The following is a 14,749-nucleotide window of genomic DNA, read 5'->3' on the forward strand; positions in this document are numbered from 1 at the left end:
TAATTACGCTTACATTACGTACTTATTGGTAAATAATATTTCTTCTGAAGTCTTCATGTCTTATATTTAATACGATCATGTGACAATGTTTAAGAATACATATTTTTCATCCGGGGTCATCAACCTTCAGGTACCAATTAATAGCAATATACTTATCACGTGTGAAATTGATATATTTCAAAAGCAGAACTTGCAGATCACGAACGGTGTTTTAATCATCGACAAAAACGTGAATTATCATAAACACCGTTGTGAACAAGTGTATTAAATTTTTGAGTGCATACACTTCCCTGTCAATATGATCGAATGAATCGGTAAAAATTGCTTAATATATTAAGACGACCAACCAGGATGAACTGAGTTTGGTCAAATTCAGTTCTTATTTTATATGTACAAAAAAAGTTGCTATCGAGAACTGCTTGAGCTTGATCTCGTGTAGCGACGATGCCGATGTCGTGGATTATTTGGGGGACTTCGCGATCGAGTTCTTGGTCTACGTCTTGGTGGCCGCGGGCTTCTACGACGATTAATTGGTGGCGAACGTCTACGATAACGAGGAGGAGTATTTCTACCACCACCACCCCATCGTGGGGGCGCTCTTCTTCCCATTAAAGGTGACATTCTTCGCATCGGTAATGGTCGTGGTTTTGGTAATAATACTGGGGCAGCAGTAATTTCTTGGCCATCTATCTGTCCTGTAAATATCGTAAAATAATTGTTAAATGACGTCGATATCTGTTAAGACAATAAGTGAAAAGAATTTTGAAATTTTATATTTACCACCATCCATATGTTTCATTGCATTTTCAGCTTCATCTGCTGTTTCAAATTCCACATAGGCAAACCCTCGTCCTTGATTTGGATGAAGCTTATCCATTGCAAAATCGACCATTTTTATCTGACCATATGTAGAAAAAATTTCCATAATGTGTTCCTTAGTAACATTACGGGTTAGATGTCCAATATGTATTTTTGTTGGTCTAGGAATTGGTGATCTTTCCCTACGTTTTCTACGTGGTGAAGGTGATCTATATAAAAAATCAAATGAAATAAAAAAAAAATTACAAATGGAACTATTGTTCACATCATTTGATTAATATTTTTACCTAGAGCGTCCTTTGGGTTTTGGTTTATCAATCACAGAATTACTACTCTTCTTTTTATCTTTTTCTCTATCTCTATCTCTGTCCCTATCTCTATCTCTTTCTCTTTCTCTTTCTTTTTCTCTTTCTTTTTCTTTATTATCATGTCTACGTGAAGCATCAACACTTTTGCTTCTACTTCGTTTTCTTCCTCTGTCTCTGGAGCTTCCAGAAGAACTTGCTGAACTAGTAGAAGTAGTACTAGATGTAGAGCTTGATCTGGAACTACTTCCACTACTTGTAGATGATGATCCTGAGCTACTATCTGAGGAACTGTAATACATGAATAATAGAAGCAAAATGTAGATGTATGATTTTTCCTTTAATTTTTAGTATTATGAAAAAGATATTTATTTTCTTACCTACTGCCACTACTAGATGTAGAGCCAGCCCGCTTTTTTCTATCTCTTTCTCTACCTCTTTCCCTCTTATTTTCTTTATCAGTGACTTCGGTGTCGCTTTTACCCGTACTATCTTTACGACTGCGTGCCCTATGTTCACATGAAAACACCCGGTAATAACGAGGTTACAATTCAATGAGAAAAACAAGACCAAAACAATTAAAAAATAATACACATTACTTACATCATAGTATGGTATAAATCTTCAGGTTATAGGCGTGGTTTCGTTCCTATAAACGACAGAAAACTTTGTTGAACGCCGTGCAAACGCCAATAATGGCGGACGGTGCCGCTAAAAGATCGTCGCCTTTTCACAGAACGCGTTCTCACTATTAATTACGTATTAAACGATATTGCGTGCAAACAATATATGACACCAACAATTAAGAACTTTATTTTATCAACGAATCATAATGGAATAATATACAAAGTTTATGAACTATACACAAAATTACCAATAAAATAACGCGGCGCTGGTGTCGTTATTCCCGCCGGGTTGCGACCATATCACCTGAAAATCCTACACAAACCTATGAAAATCTGACCATACCATAAAACGTCCATTTTAGAAGATATTAAAGTAATCGCAAGATAAACTACTCGACTATTTTTTGTTTTAATATTATTTTTTCATTATAATTATATTCTATCATAATAAACAACGACTAATATAAAAATTATTAGTATTACTTAAATTATTTAATTATTTTAAGATCATAAAATAATTGTAAGCTTTTCTTATAGTCTTAAAAAATGATTTTTAATTTATATTTTACTTGTATATTCATATATATTCGTATACTTAAACTAAAAATACGCATGCAAACTATACATTTTATAATCAATAAATTTTACTTACTTCAAAAACATGATCTTTTGGAACTAAAAAAAATTATTAAAGTTACCTATTTTTAACATTTTGTAACTTGCAACATCCACGTGTAGATTTCAATCATCATTCATAAATTTAAAAGGCTATTTATAATCTTCTTTATGAACACTTTATAATGTGCCGCGCTTTTTAAATTTGTATCTTAATAGAATTCCATATTTAATCTCTTATATTAAAAATATATCAATCTAATAAAAAATTAAAAGAAAGATTTTCTAATATAATCAGAGTACAATCAGCTTATATTTCATGAGTTTTATTTTTGTAGATTGCTGCAGCGATACGTAAGTACCGAAATGTATATGTATGTACATTTAAGTGATAATAACGAATTTAATATTTATGTACAAGTACACCAAATTATAAATACTAAACATTCGTCACATCTTACACATAATCCCCTAAAGCAATCCATTTTAACGTTGTACCGATTTTTCGTTTATTTTTATTTATTTTTTTTTTTTTTAAGTGCTTTTTATATAAATACTACGTAATCAGAGTGAAATATGGAAAATCGTACGTATTTTTATTTGTTTTGGCACAGCTCATTGTAAAGAAAAATAAAAATATATATAATTCGAAAAAAAAATAAGAAATAAGTAAATCGCGTTTTATCAGTAGCGCCAACATTGGAAGAAATATTTCTAATAATCTGTTGTATATCCACTGTTTCTGTTATCAAGAATATCAGATATTGAAAAAATGTCCTTTTGGAAATATTCGATGTTTGATAAGCCTTTTAGCTGAACGATATGTGCTATTTGACAATAATAATTCGATTATCAATTTATCGCAAGGTAACTGGGCACGCAATATTTCACGATTACCTTACGAATATACAGCTCGCAATTATTCATTAAGCCTGCATAATTGGTAATGTTGGTCTCGCATACAAGTACATAATACAGAAATCACATGCAATTTTTTTAAAAGCGGGATATATTACAAACTTAACAATAGCAGTAGATATACCAATAAATTTATGCAATATATATATTACAAAATTGTATTCTCCTTATTCTTGTTAACAAAATCCATTATTCATGTTTAGTATTTTTTTTTTATTCTATTATCGAGTACTTAGATCATCCATCATTGTAAACATTTGAAACATGCCATTTGCTTTCTCGTCTAAATATTTTAAATATTCTCCTGGTATACATCCATTCGTCCATCCATGCTTTTTCTTTTAACATTCACACAGTTTTCTTTCATATATTCTTTTTAACTATTTTTCTTTTTTTTTTTTTTTTATTTCATAAAAATTAATTGATCATATTAGTGGTCACATCGATAAAATCATCATTTATAACAAACAAATGAAATTATTAATCATTAAAGTCTTATATTTGTTTTATTATTTACGTATAAATATTGTTAAATATGTATATTAAAAATTTGCTACACATTTCATTTTACACGATTATTTTACACAGAATTTGTTATTCTATCCCGATAATGACTTAAATCGATTAAGTAACGTTTTGTTAACTGGACACGAACTCTTTTTTGCATCAATAAAGGTAGGACATTATACTAACAGGTTCGATTTTTATCCCGTTTATCGCTCTACTTTCATTTGTATGATTTATTGTACGAAACAAAAAAACGAACACGATTGTAGGTAAAAATGGAGCTTAGAAATGTACGCAAAAATAATTTCTATATTTTTTGTTATTTGTCTAATAATATATTTTGATAAGTAAAGAAGAAAAACAAAAGGAACGAAAATTAATTGATATTTAATTTTTAGAATTGAGTCATATCGTCACGGTATAAAAATCTAAACTGACTTTATACTTTATTATACTAAAAAATATAATTATATACGTTGCTAAACGAAACAAAACTTGATCATTAGCAGTTATTGTTGCTTAGCAATTATTACTTAAGTGTTCGGAATTATTACTTCGTTGACGGTGATTTGTGACTTGATTTTTTTCAATTATCATCGATCCAAGCGCTTCTTCTTTGTAGATAAATAAACACATTTTATCTCATATACATATTAAATCGAATACTTTTTAAACAATAATTAAACCAACAAATTTTGCTAATAACGTGACACAACAGTCTTATATTACGATAGACTCCGATGTTGAACTTAATTATTTTTATCGATTTAATGTTCTTTTGAGTTCAACACGAAACATGGAACTTAATGTGTTTTCCATTGTAAATTACAATGAAAATTATAAATACCAATGCTCATTTTCATTTTTTTACCAGAGAAAATTTTTTTGTCTATCGATTATCATTATTTCACTGAATATATTTCAACATCGTTCATGATACGCATTGTACACTGAGGGTATCACTAATAACATGGATGAATGATGACTGCGTTTAACGTCTTTGTTCCCTTAGGAAAATAATTGGCCTTGTTCCACATTGTTTCGGTGAATGTAGAGTTATGATAAATATGAATTAACATTTTGGGCCGGAAAAGTTTTATAATATCCCGACCTAATATCATTTGACGTAGACTGTTTAGCTGCTTCGATACGAAGATTCAGACGGATATCTCGTAAGCGGCGTATATTCTTTCCTCTTTGGAACAGGAGACGCGCAATGACGGTAATTCTTGTACAATCTCCGTCCAACTACAGGATGGTGCGGAGACCGTAAAGGTGGGCTATACAGATATCTCATAGTTCATATCGTAAACACTGGCGCGATCAGGCGTTGGAGTTGTGGGCCGTTGTGATCTGTTATCATTAGGCGCTGATACCATCTCCATAGAATCCGTCATTTCCAAAGCTCTAACAAAAGACATTGGTCTACGTCGAGTATCGCTCGATGTTGGCGTAGTTGGCGTTGCCATTGTGGCTTTTCGCTTCACTTGTGGCGATTGGTGCGGTGGGAAGACTGGCACTCCACCCCTCATTGCAGGATGGTACGCCGCTCTAGGAGCATTAGCGTACAATTGTTGCGTAGGACTTGTTGGATTAGAACGGTAATAATCGTATGACGGTGGAGGTCTTTGCGAGGGCGACTGATGTGTCGTTGCATTTGTCGTTCCGCTTGGAACAGGATAGCTGCCTGGAGAATTATCTTTCCACATATAGACACCACGTTGGGGTGAACCCGCTAATTCTCGAATATTGTCGACGGTATTATTAGTTCTTGAGTACGAATGATCCGTACCTTGACGAACAAGCTCACTTTCTGACAAGAAACGCCGCTGCGGACTGTAACCAGTTACGACAGCACCACTAGCAGCACCAATACCAGTATTATTTCCTTGCTGTACATCATAATAAGTTGGCGCGTCGTTTACTCCTATAAAATCTGGCCGACGAACCTGCGTCGGTGTTCCTGGATTTGATCTGTAACAGAGATAAAATATATTGACCTCTGTGCTTATAAATTTCGCGCTTGATAATTGAATACTTGACAAATGCACAATAATACAGTGAACCAAGATGAATATGCGAGTGCTGAGCATTGTAGCCATACAAATACGGCTCTGGCGAGACATAGAGGAAAGAGAGAGAACAGCGCATCATTCCTATTATAAAAATTAGCATCTATCCAATAAAAAGTAAAACGTAGCGAATCTAGGATATACATGTGTGGACATTTACTTGCGTGTTGATTAACTGATACATCTATATTGATATTTGTGCACAACATGTTTCACCGGTTCTATCTATCTTAAATATTTTTATTATCTTCAAATAAACATTGTTTTTCATATTTCATGTATAAAATAATATTTATTTTCATTTATATTCAAAATTATATGCATTGAACATTTCTTAAAAATAATAGAATAACCAAAATATTGAATATATAAAAAATAATGAATTTTAAATATATTTTAATATTTTTTTTTTATAATTAAAATTTCTATTCTATAAAATTTAAATTAAAAAAAATTAAATATCCTTTTTGAAAAATAAAAATTGATTTTTAGATTTGTTTTATTATTTTCTAAATAAAAATTATCATTATGTTTTTCTTGTACCTATACAATTTTTATTCATACATTATTGTTCATGTATTATTTGAGATAATAGAATATTTAAAGTGGATAAAATTAGTGAAACACGTGTACATTTAGATTGAAGTATGCGTTTTTCTTAAATATACATGTATATATACATATATATTACTATAATGAGAATAATAATAATAATAATATATGTATATATAAAGAAAGATATATATGTAAGGAATATACGCAAGAAAGCATAACTTTAAACTACGATATGTCCTCGTAGGATGAAGTTCGTGTTTACCTGCAGTAGGTCGCAACATGATGGTAGAAAGCAGCTCCTTGCAGTTACCACCCCCTGCAGTGGGACACAAACTTATCTATATACCATATATCTTGTAATAATGTACATGCAGAGAAACTAATTCTCTACGATATTATTGTGATCTACAACGCGCAACATTTCTTTTTTTGTCACGTTCCTTCGTCATTCAGAAGGTGAGAATACTGACAAAAAGGTGAGAGAATAAAGGAAGAAAGAATAAGAGCAAGAGTGAGGTGTTCATAGTGAAGGATAGGGATTTGAAGTAAACAGGCTTCACATCATATTGAGAGGTAGCAAACAGGACATTGAAAAAGGAGATTGTTCAATTTATATTGGTAGCGTGCTCAAGAAATGCAATGTAAACTATTACTAAATGGCGCTTCCCTCTTATTCTCTACAACGAGATAAATTTTTGTGCAATGTGAAAACGCCGCGACATAAATTAAGAAAAAAAAAAAAAAAAAAAAAGAAAAATATTCATCTAAAAATTGAATACTCCAAAAATATTTTATGTATTCACGGAATAAAAGAAATATTAAGAAATATTATAAATATTTATATCATAAAAGATTGTATTACATACGATATATATATTTGCACATATTTTTCTTTCTTTCAAAATAGATTTAATTTGGATTTATAATTGTTCTATTTGAAAATAATAGATAAGCATAGTATACCTGCGAATTGGACTGGAAATGGCAAGTGGAGTTGGTACTCCAATAGCTTTAATCCGTTGTGTTGTTGGACTAGCACCCCCCTGACCTTGGCTTCTTTGAGAAGCTGTAGCTGGTGACCCACTTGCTTCTGGCGATAATGGATCGGGCGTATGGCTTCGGGAGCCATTCATTCCCCTATAGGTATTGATAATATACCTTACGTATATTAGAAAAAAAATTAACAAACGATATATCATTTATTGTCATTTTTTATTTTACCTTGGCCTTGGATGAGGGCTGCCTCTAGTGTGATGCATTGGATGGCGATGTTGCGATGGTGGAGGATGCCTGGGAGATTCACTATTCTCCACAGGCGGCAGGAAGAAATTGCTTTTAGAACCATGTCTTTGTACTGGCGGCGTAGGTTCACAATCCGCAGACTGTGACGCAGTAGGTTCCATGTCTGTATCTGATCCGTCTCGTCCAGGAGACAACTGGAAACAACAATAAACAAATTGATGCTGTCTCCATTATAATAAAAAATTAATGTATCTTACTAAATTATTATAGCACGCTTTTGTACAATAATAACGCACATTTCTTAGAAATATAGACGTTCAACCAGGATGGGTAAGGAACAGGGAACTGAACAGAAAATAACTGCATCTTTCCAACGTTGTAAATAAGATATTACTGAGAGGAAGAATCGTCGCTTGAAATGCTTGAACTCTAAAGAAAGAAACTCGGAATTAACGAATAAATGTTTAAAACTTTAAAAATCGTGCAATCGTCTTTTTAAACATGTTAAGATACGCACTACATCTACAATTTGCAATGTATAACTTATTGAAGCTTCGAAGCGCGGAAAAGAATAGTATAGCACGAACCTGAAAGATTAAGTAAAGCAGAGTGAATTATGTATCTATAATAAAACTACATACAACTCGTCAAACATCAAAAAAGCGTTAAAATCACATGCTAGAAAGGAAGAGCTATTTATACTTGTAAAATCTTCTTGTATGTAATATCAGAAGTGTTAAGCAAAGTTGCACTAGCTCTTACCTTATTGTAAGCATTTGAACTGGCATTTCTAACACCATTGCTGCTATCCATGTAGGTTTTTACCTGGTTCTCACTGCCTATAGTCGATATCTCAGATGTAGAAACTCCACGCCGTTTTCCTGAATACTTTTCAGGCTTAATCAAACTGAAATATATAAATATAAATTTATAATTATTTTTCTGTTTAAATTTAAATTAAGGATTAATATTATTGTATATTTACATATATTAATATTACCTGGGATATTGTGGTCCAAATTGCGTATAACAGCAATTATGTAAGCAACCATGAGAAAAAGGATTGTAGCCTCCATTAAATTTACCCGTTACCTGTTCATTTGTTGTACGTCCTCGAGAAACAAGTACTACATGAAAACCAGTCAATCCAAAAATTGGAATGAATAAAAGTATAACCACTCCCATGAGTACAAGTCTATTTTATATTTAAGGATATTTTATATTATATAAGATGTAAGATTATAAATATATAACAAAAATATATATCATTCAAGATATTAAATGTTATATAAATCATTCATGGTATTTGCAGCTTAGATGAATGATGGCCAAATATTCAATATATTAAATCTTATGTTAAATAAATTATATTATTTTGCAATGCAATTGCAAATATCAATTCAGGAAAAAAGGATACGCAACAATAGTGTCCACTTCACCTAACTGTTGTTTACGTTCCAATACAAAATATAGGCAAAGTCCAAATATACTGAGCATATGAAAACTAAGTGACAGGAGGAAGAAAAAAAAGAATCTATAATTCCTCCTGCCAATACAGTTGTTTACCCATGGGCAGTGATGATCAAATGTCTAAAAATATAAAAAAAGAATTAAATTTAAAAAAAATAATCACTCAAAGTATATTTAATACATACCTCAATACAATGATTACACACACTACAATGTGAACAACGTGGAGGTCTATAGAATTTGCATGTGACACACCATTTCATGCGAACTGTAATACCATTGATTTCTACATTTTTATATAATGGAGCATGGAAATCATCTTCTCTATCCTCGTCAGGAGGTGCTTAAAAAAATAAAATTATACTTTTTCAGCAACTATCAGAAGTTTATTTGATGATTCTTTGATTTGATGTATGAACATACCTTTTGGAATAACACCTGGATCCATAAATGTTGCTAGTGTAAAATTTGCCAAAACAAAAAAGGTAATGACTCCTTGAAGAGCAGGTACCCATGTTCCCCATCGAAACACGTAATATTGGCATCTACAAGATTCAAAAAATATATGACGAACACTCATTTTGATAAATTGGCACAATCTTGAAAATGAAAACAGGAGCGCAAACATTGCAACCACTCACGAGAAGACAGACATGTGTACGAAACTTACGGAAAACAGAAGAAGAGTGTCGTAGTGCTGAGTAGAGCTGTCCAGGCAAACGTAGCTGGTAGATATCTTGTCTTCACATCGCATTTCGGCATTCTGTACACTCCACTTCGTGGTCGACAATTAACGAATTATTAATGGGTAAGATTTCTGCTACCAGAAAACATGGCCGCGTCCATCGGCGCTACTTATTTGCAAGTTGTGCGATCCGTATTTAGCACGGATTTCCATTTCCACTATGCCTATACATCCGTGGCATCTTGATAATTGTTCTGTCTATTACTCGCGCGTCACTTCAGCAAAAACATCCGTAATGTGATTAATATTTAAGCGCTTCTGCATACACGATCCGCGAACACACTACCTTGCTGACATACATATATATTATGTACATATATCGTGCACAGATAGTGAGCCGTGCCCCCTGTAACACGAGTGTTCCACAATACGATCCACTGAGACCTTGTGGTTCGCTTTCATAATTTTCCTTTCTTATAGAATTGCATTCATAGTTTAATGATGCTTAACAATATCGTTGCATGCGATACTTCCAAAATCTTGCAATTTCGAATTTTGTGTTTATCGACAGAAAGTATTAATAGTTTTTACAAAAAACTTCTTTACCGACGCAATCTTTCTTTATTCAAGTGATGAAAGTGACTCTTGAATCAAATGATTCAAATTCTTCTCAGTTATTTTTTCTATTTCTTCATTTAATAAATGATTTGTGTTGGAAATAAGTATAATCTTATTTTGTAAAATAAATTTTAAATTGTAGAATGATTGAATTTATTACATTTCTCTTTTCTTTTAGAAAGAATAATGTGCAATTAAAGTTTATATAATCATAAAAATCGAATAAAAAAATCGAATAGCCGATTATATCGAAGGATCATTATAATTTTGTGTTATTTTTTATATAAAAAAAAAACATGAAAATATTAGTTTAAAATTTATAATAACCAATAAAAAACTGAAGTAGAAGAAACGTTGCGATGATGCTATATTAGGAAATATGGCAAGAGGCCAACCAGATGGCAAATTATAAATTAAAGAAAGGAATCTCATCAATAGAAATTATTTCAAATCAATAAGGTGTTTCATAATATATTTTCATCTGATAAATTCGATACAATCGTTTTACTAATTTGTATTATCATTTATAATCAAACAATGATACATTATGTTTATGTAACATATTTTTAAAACTAAAATTGGAATATATTACCAATATTATTAATAATATTTATATCATTTGTGTTGTGCATTTGAAAATTAGAATAAAATTATGTCATCATATACAAAAGAATATTAATATATTAAACTTAGCTATAAATCACCGTTATTACGTAATAATTATTTATAACAAATGTGAAATTCAAAATAAATTTATATTTTTTTCAATCTCTATTATCTAATACGCTTCAAAATTTTTAGTAGTTATATTTACGATTATATAATATTGTTTACATTTTCTTTAATTTTTATTTTTTAAACTTTTTTATTAATTAGAAAAAAATTAAAAAATTAAAAGTTAAAATGAATTATCCTTAATAAATTTCATAGGATCTTTTAAAAATATTAACTCAAATATAAAATATAATATAAATTAATTCATAGATAAATAATCTATTTTCTTTGTTTTATTTTTGTAATCGTATTATTCTTTCAGAAATTCAATAAATAGCGTTCGAAAAAAAAAAAAAACGATAATCCTCAGATAAACTTTAAACTTTGAGACCGAAAATGATCCGCAATGATGGTTCAATGATATCGATACGCTATATTGAAAGTTTTATATATATAACGAATTTCGAATAGAGACTGATCTACGCCACGAGTAAAAATGGAAGAGATGTTATTATTAGGGGAATTTATTTTTCTTAAGAGGTAATTTTGAGATGGTGGATCACCGAGGGCGGTATCCGCATGCCTCTTTAACGAGTCGGTTTCCGACTACGGCCCCTTGCCAACGATGATTTTCAGAAACTTGGCACCCGAACGTAATTGCTTTTGCACGCTCGAAACGCCGTTGTCACTCCTCAGTGAGCATTGATGAGAGTAGCGCGTGGTGAATGTTATCTATAATAACCACGGCAACCACGACCACGATGATGATGGTGACGATGATGCTCTGGCACCGAAAATATTTCTAATGAGACAAATTTACATATAACGTGTCCGTTGGCTGATTTTCATACGGTGCCCCTCCACCGTTTTGAAACGATTGAATGAAAACTAGTACAAATATTTCACATTCCACTGTCATCCGAAACGAAAATCTTGTACACGCGTGTCTATCACGGTTAATTGATTCACCTGATATTATTTATAGCCACCGATTATATATTTCTTCGTGGATAACAATTTCTCTCCATTCTGTCTCAAACTGTCATTCTCAATTTCAAATTGTTGTTCCACTTTTGTTACGCTGAAATAAAATAATGGAAATCTTCTCCTCCATGAAATATTATTACGTATTATTATTACGTAATCGGCGATAATTTGTCCGCTGTAATGCGAAAAGCAGATTTACTGTTTCGATTCATTTTGTAATTTAATTGGTAGATGACACTACTACGCTACGTATCGCTTTCATTTCGATATTTGAACGATTAGAAAGTCAAATAAATTTTAGAAACATCTTTCTTTTAAATTAGAATTAGAAAGAGAAATATTATTTTAATAGAGGTTTGGAACTAATCAATTCTTCACTATTTACTGATCATTACTGATGCATTAGAACGATTTGTTTAAACGAGGAGTGGTTTAGTACCGGCAATTTTGGAATGTTTACGAGGTTGAGAAGAATAATAACCGCAGAACAGTTGTTCCCAACCAGTTTCTATCCGTGTTCGTAGAAAATTTCGCTTCCGACCTATATTTTCGAGTTCGAAAAATGCGTAAAAATCGCTGATGAATCATCTTGAAAGTGTCCCAGGATTCGTTATATTTTTGCTGTACAGCAAGCCAGGTAGAAGTTAGTGTTGTAATGGTTTGCAATGCGTAGGTAGTATCTAATGTAAGAACAGCGACGTGTCTGAAAATTGCATGTCGATCCATTTCGTTATCGCGAAGGAATTATAACTATTTGCGTGAAGACAGATAGAAAGATATTCGAGAAAAGTATATTTAAATAATCGCCGTTAGATGACGTTGGCATTGAATTGAATGACCGCGATATAATGAGATCAATAAATTGATTTTAATCGACGATAAAATCGATGAACGGGATATGAAACGTGAATAATAAAAAGAAGAAGAAAAAAAGAAAAGTAAAGTCACTGTTAATTTCTTTATCTAAATTACGAAATATTGTTTACTATTATTATTTATCTTATTTATACCCAGTTATAACCTATATTATAACATATTTATCACCAGACAAATATTTGGACAATTTCTCCGTTATCGATTATAACCTATAACCCACTTATAACCTATATTATAACATATATATATATATATAACCAGATAAATATTCGTACAATTTCTCTCGATTAATTTTTCCGATAATATAAAAAAATAATAAAATAAATATGCTTGTGGATAATGTTTCAAAATTTTATGAATGAGCACGATATTTATATTCAAGAAGATATTGATTTTCCCCCGATCTTACCAAGTACCGATCGGAACGATTCATAACGTAATCACGATGCTATTCGACGCTTTAAATATCACGTTTGAAAACTCGATTATTGTTACATAGGAATGAAAATAATCCGTGATCCAGTAATAGTAGGGTGCACCACGACTACCGCGTCTCAATGATATAATTTAAGAATCAAAATGTACAGGTATGATCGTATTCGTAATTCGAAATTGCAATCTTCTGTGTGATTTAGCGTCGGCCTTCCGACATTACGGAGGGACCCACTTATAACATATTTCATTTTTCGTCGCGTCGCTCTATTTTTGCGCCCACCAGTTTTCTAGCTGGTTTACCAGACGCTGTGGGATGTCTTTATACCGGGACGGAAAAGCCGCGGCACTTCAGGTATCCGTCGTCCGCCGTGCGAAGTATCCGTCACCATGGTAAGACTCGCGTAAACGTCGAATTCTAATCTCGTGTTATACGGATTATCAACGTTCTCTCGATATAAAGATAAATCAATGGTGATTTTATATCATAAAAGTGGGGAATTACATATGTATATATGAATATAATATAATTGTGATATGAGAATAAATTCATTGATAAATTTTCTAATAAAATATATATATATACGTGATACAATTTGCAGGAGGAAGACGATCAAAAAATGGCTGTAATGCGGAAAGCATTTCAAATGTTCGACACGACGAAAAGCGGTTTCATCGATACGTTGAAAATTTCCACGATATTGAACACGATGGGCCAATTATTCGACGATTCCGACTTGAATGCTTTGATCTCGGAGAATGATCCGGAAGGAACTGGTAAAGTAAACTTCGATGGATTCTGCAGAATCGCTGGCCGATTCTTGGAGGAGGAGGATGCGGAGGCGATGCAAGAAGAATTGAAAGAGGCCTTCCGTTTATACGATCGCGAAGGGAACGGATATATAACAACGGCTACGTTGAAGGAGATTCTTGCTGCTCTCGATGATAAACTTACCAGTGCGGATTTAGACGGCATAATCGCCGAGATTGATACAGATGGATCGGGCACAGTTGATTTTGATGGTACGTACGTAATCTCTTCGACTTTTTATATATATATAAAAATAATTCTTCGTAATTGTTTAGAATTCATGGAAATGATGACTGGAGAATAAATCATTTGGATTGAATAAAGTATTGGCAGAGCGATGTCGAAGACAGTACAGTATTTTAAAATAAATATTTTAATATTTTTGTTGATACTAGTGTCCTGTGAAAAAAAAATTTGTTTAATAAAACAATAATATAAATTCTCCACTTTCTTTGATTATTTGAAATCCCCAACTTGTGAATCAATATATTAGAAAA

General features: G+C 32.0%; 3 protein-coding genes across 9 annotated transcripts; 1 reads left to right on the plus strand and 2 right to left on the minus strand.

Moving 5' to 3' along the window:
- Positions 1 to 45: 45 nt before the first annotated feature.
- On the minus strand, positions 46 to 2,488 carry LOC551707 (RNA-binding protein with serine-rich domain 1). 3 transcript variants are annotated; one of them, XM_006566455.3, is made up of 7 exons: positions 2,449 to 2,488; positions 1,999 to 2,073; positions 1,728 to 1,773; positions 1,505 to 1,633; positions 1,107 to 1,415; positions 781 to 1,028; positions 46 to 695 (listed from the first exon to the last, which is right to left on the minus strand). In XM_006566455.3, the coding sequence occupies exons 3-7, from the start codon at positions 1,730 to 1,732 to the stop codon at positions 406 to 408; spliced, it is 981 nt and encodes a 326-aa protein (XP_006566518.1). In that variant the 5' UTR covers positions 1,733 to 1,773; positions 1,999 to 2,073; positions 2,449 to 2,488; the 3' UTR covers positions 46 to 405. The 3 variants fall into 3 exon arrangements, with proteins under 3 accessions (XP_006566518.1, XP_006566519.1, XP_016770274.1); XM_006566456.3 differs by lacking the exon at positions 1,999 to 2,073 and having other exon boundaries at positions 2,403 to 2,484; XM_016914785.2 differs by lacking the exon at positions 1,999 to 2,073 and having other exon boundaries at positions 2,449 to 2,466.
- A 187-nt stretch (positions 2,489 to 2,675) lies between these two features.
- LOC551683 (palmitoyltransferase ZDHHC5) lies at positions 2,676 to 10,193 on the minus strand. 2 transcript variants are annotated; one of them, XM_006566461.3, is made up of 9 exons: positions 9,800 to 10,193; positions 9,553 to 9,674; positions 9,315 to 9,472; positions 9,077 to 9,249; positions 8,660 to 8,854; positions 8,422 to 8,566; positions 7,639 to 7,853; positions 7,381 to 7,554; positions 2,676 to 5,764 (listed from the first exon to the last, which is right to left on the minus strand). In XM_006566461.3, exons 1-9 carry the CDS (start codon positions 9,889 to 9,891, stop codon positions 5,071 to 5,073), a joined length of 1,968 nt encoding a protein of 655 aa, XP_006566524.1. In that variant the 5' UTR covers positions 9,892 to 10,193; the 3' UTR covers positions 2,676 to 5,070. The 2 variants fall into 2 exon arrangements, with proteins under 2 accessions (XP_006566524.1, XP_006566523.1); XM_006566460.3 differs by having other exon boundaries at positions 7,381 to 7,575.
- A 2,273-nt stretch (positions 10,194 to 12,466) lies between these two features.
- TpnCIIa (troponin C type IIa) lies at positions 12,467 to 14,696 on the plus strand. Of its 4 annotated transcripts, none has more exons than NM_001011653.2 (3): positions 12,467 to 12,776; positions 14,044 to 14,464; positions 14,528 to 14,694. In NM_001011653.2, exons 2-3 carry the CDS (start codon positions 14,062 to 14,064, stop codon positions 14,554 to 14,556), a joined length of 432 nt encoding a protein of 143 aa, NP_001011653.2. In that variant the 5' UTR covers positions 12,467 to 12,776; positions 14,044 to 14,061; the 3' UTR covers positions 14,557 to 14,694. The 4 variants fall into 4 exon arrangements, with proteins under 4 accessions (NP_001011653.2, XP_026299327.1, XP_026299329.1 ...); XM_026443542.1 differs by lacking the exon at positions 12,467 to 12,776 and adding an exon at positions 13,676 to 13,834 and having other exon boundaries at positions 14,528 to 14,696; XM_026443544.1 differs by lacking the exon at positions 12,467 to 12,776 and adding an exon at positions 13,807 to 13,950 and having other exon boundaries at positions 14,528 to 14,696.
- The last annotated feature ends 53 nt before the right edge of the window (positions 14,697 to 14,749 follow it).

Source organism: Apis mellifera, linkage group LG11 (genome assembly GCF_003254395.2).
Source record: "Apis mellifera strain DH4 linkage group LG11, Amel_HAv3.1, whole genome shotgun sequence".
Taxonomy (NCBI): domain Eukaryota; kingdom Metazoa; phylum Arthropoda; class Insecta; order Hymenoptera; family Apidae; genus Apis; species Apis mellifera.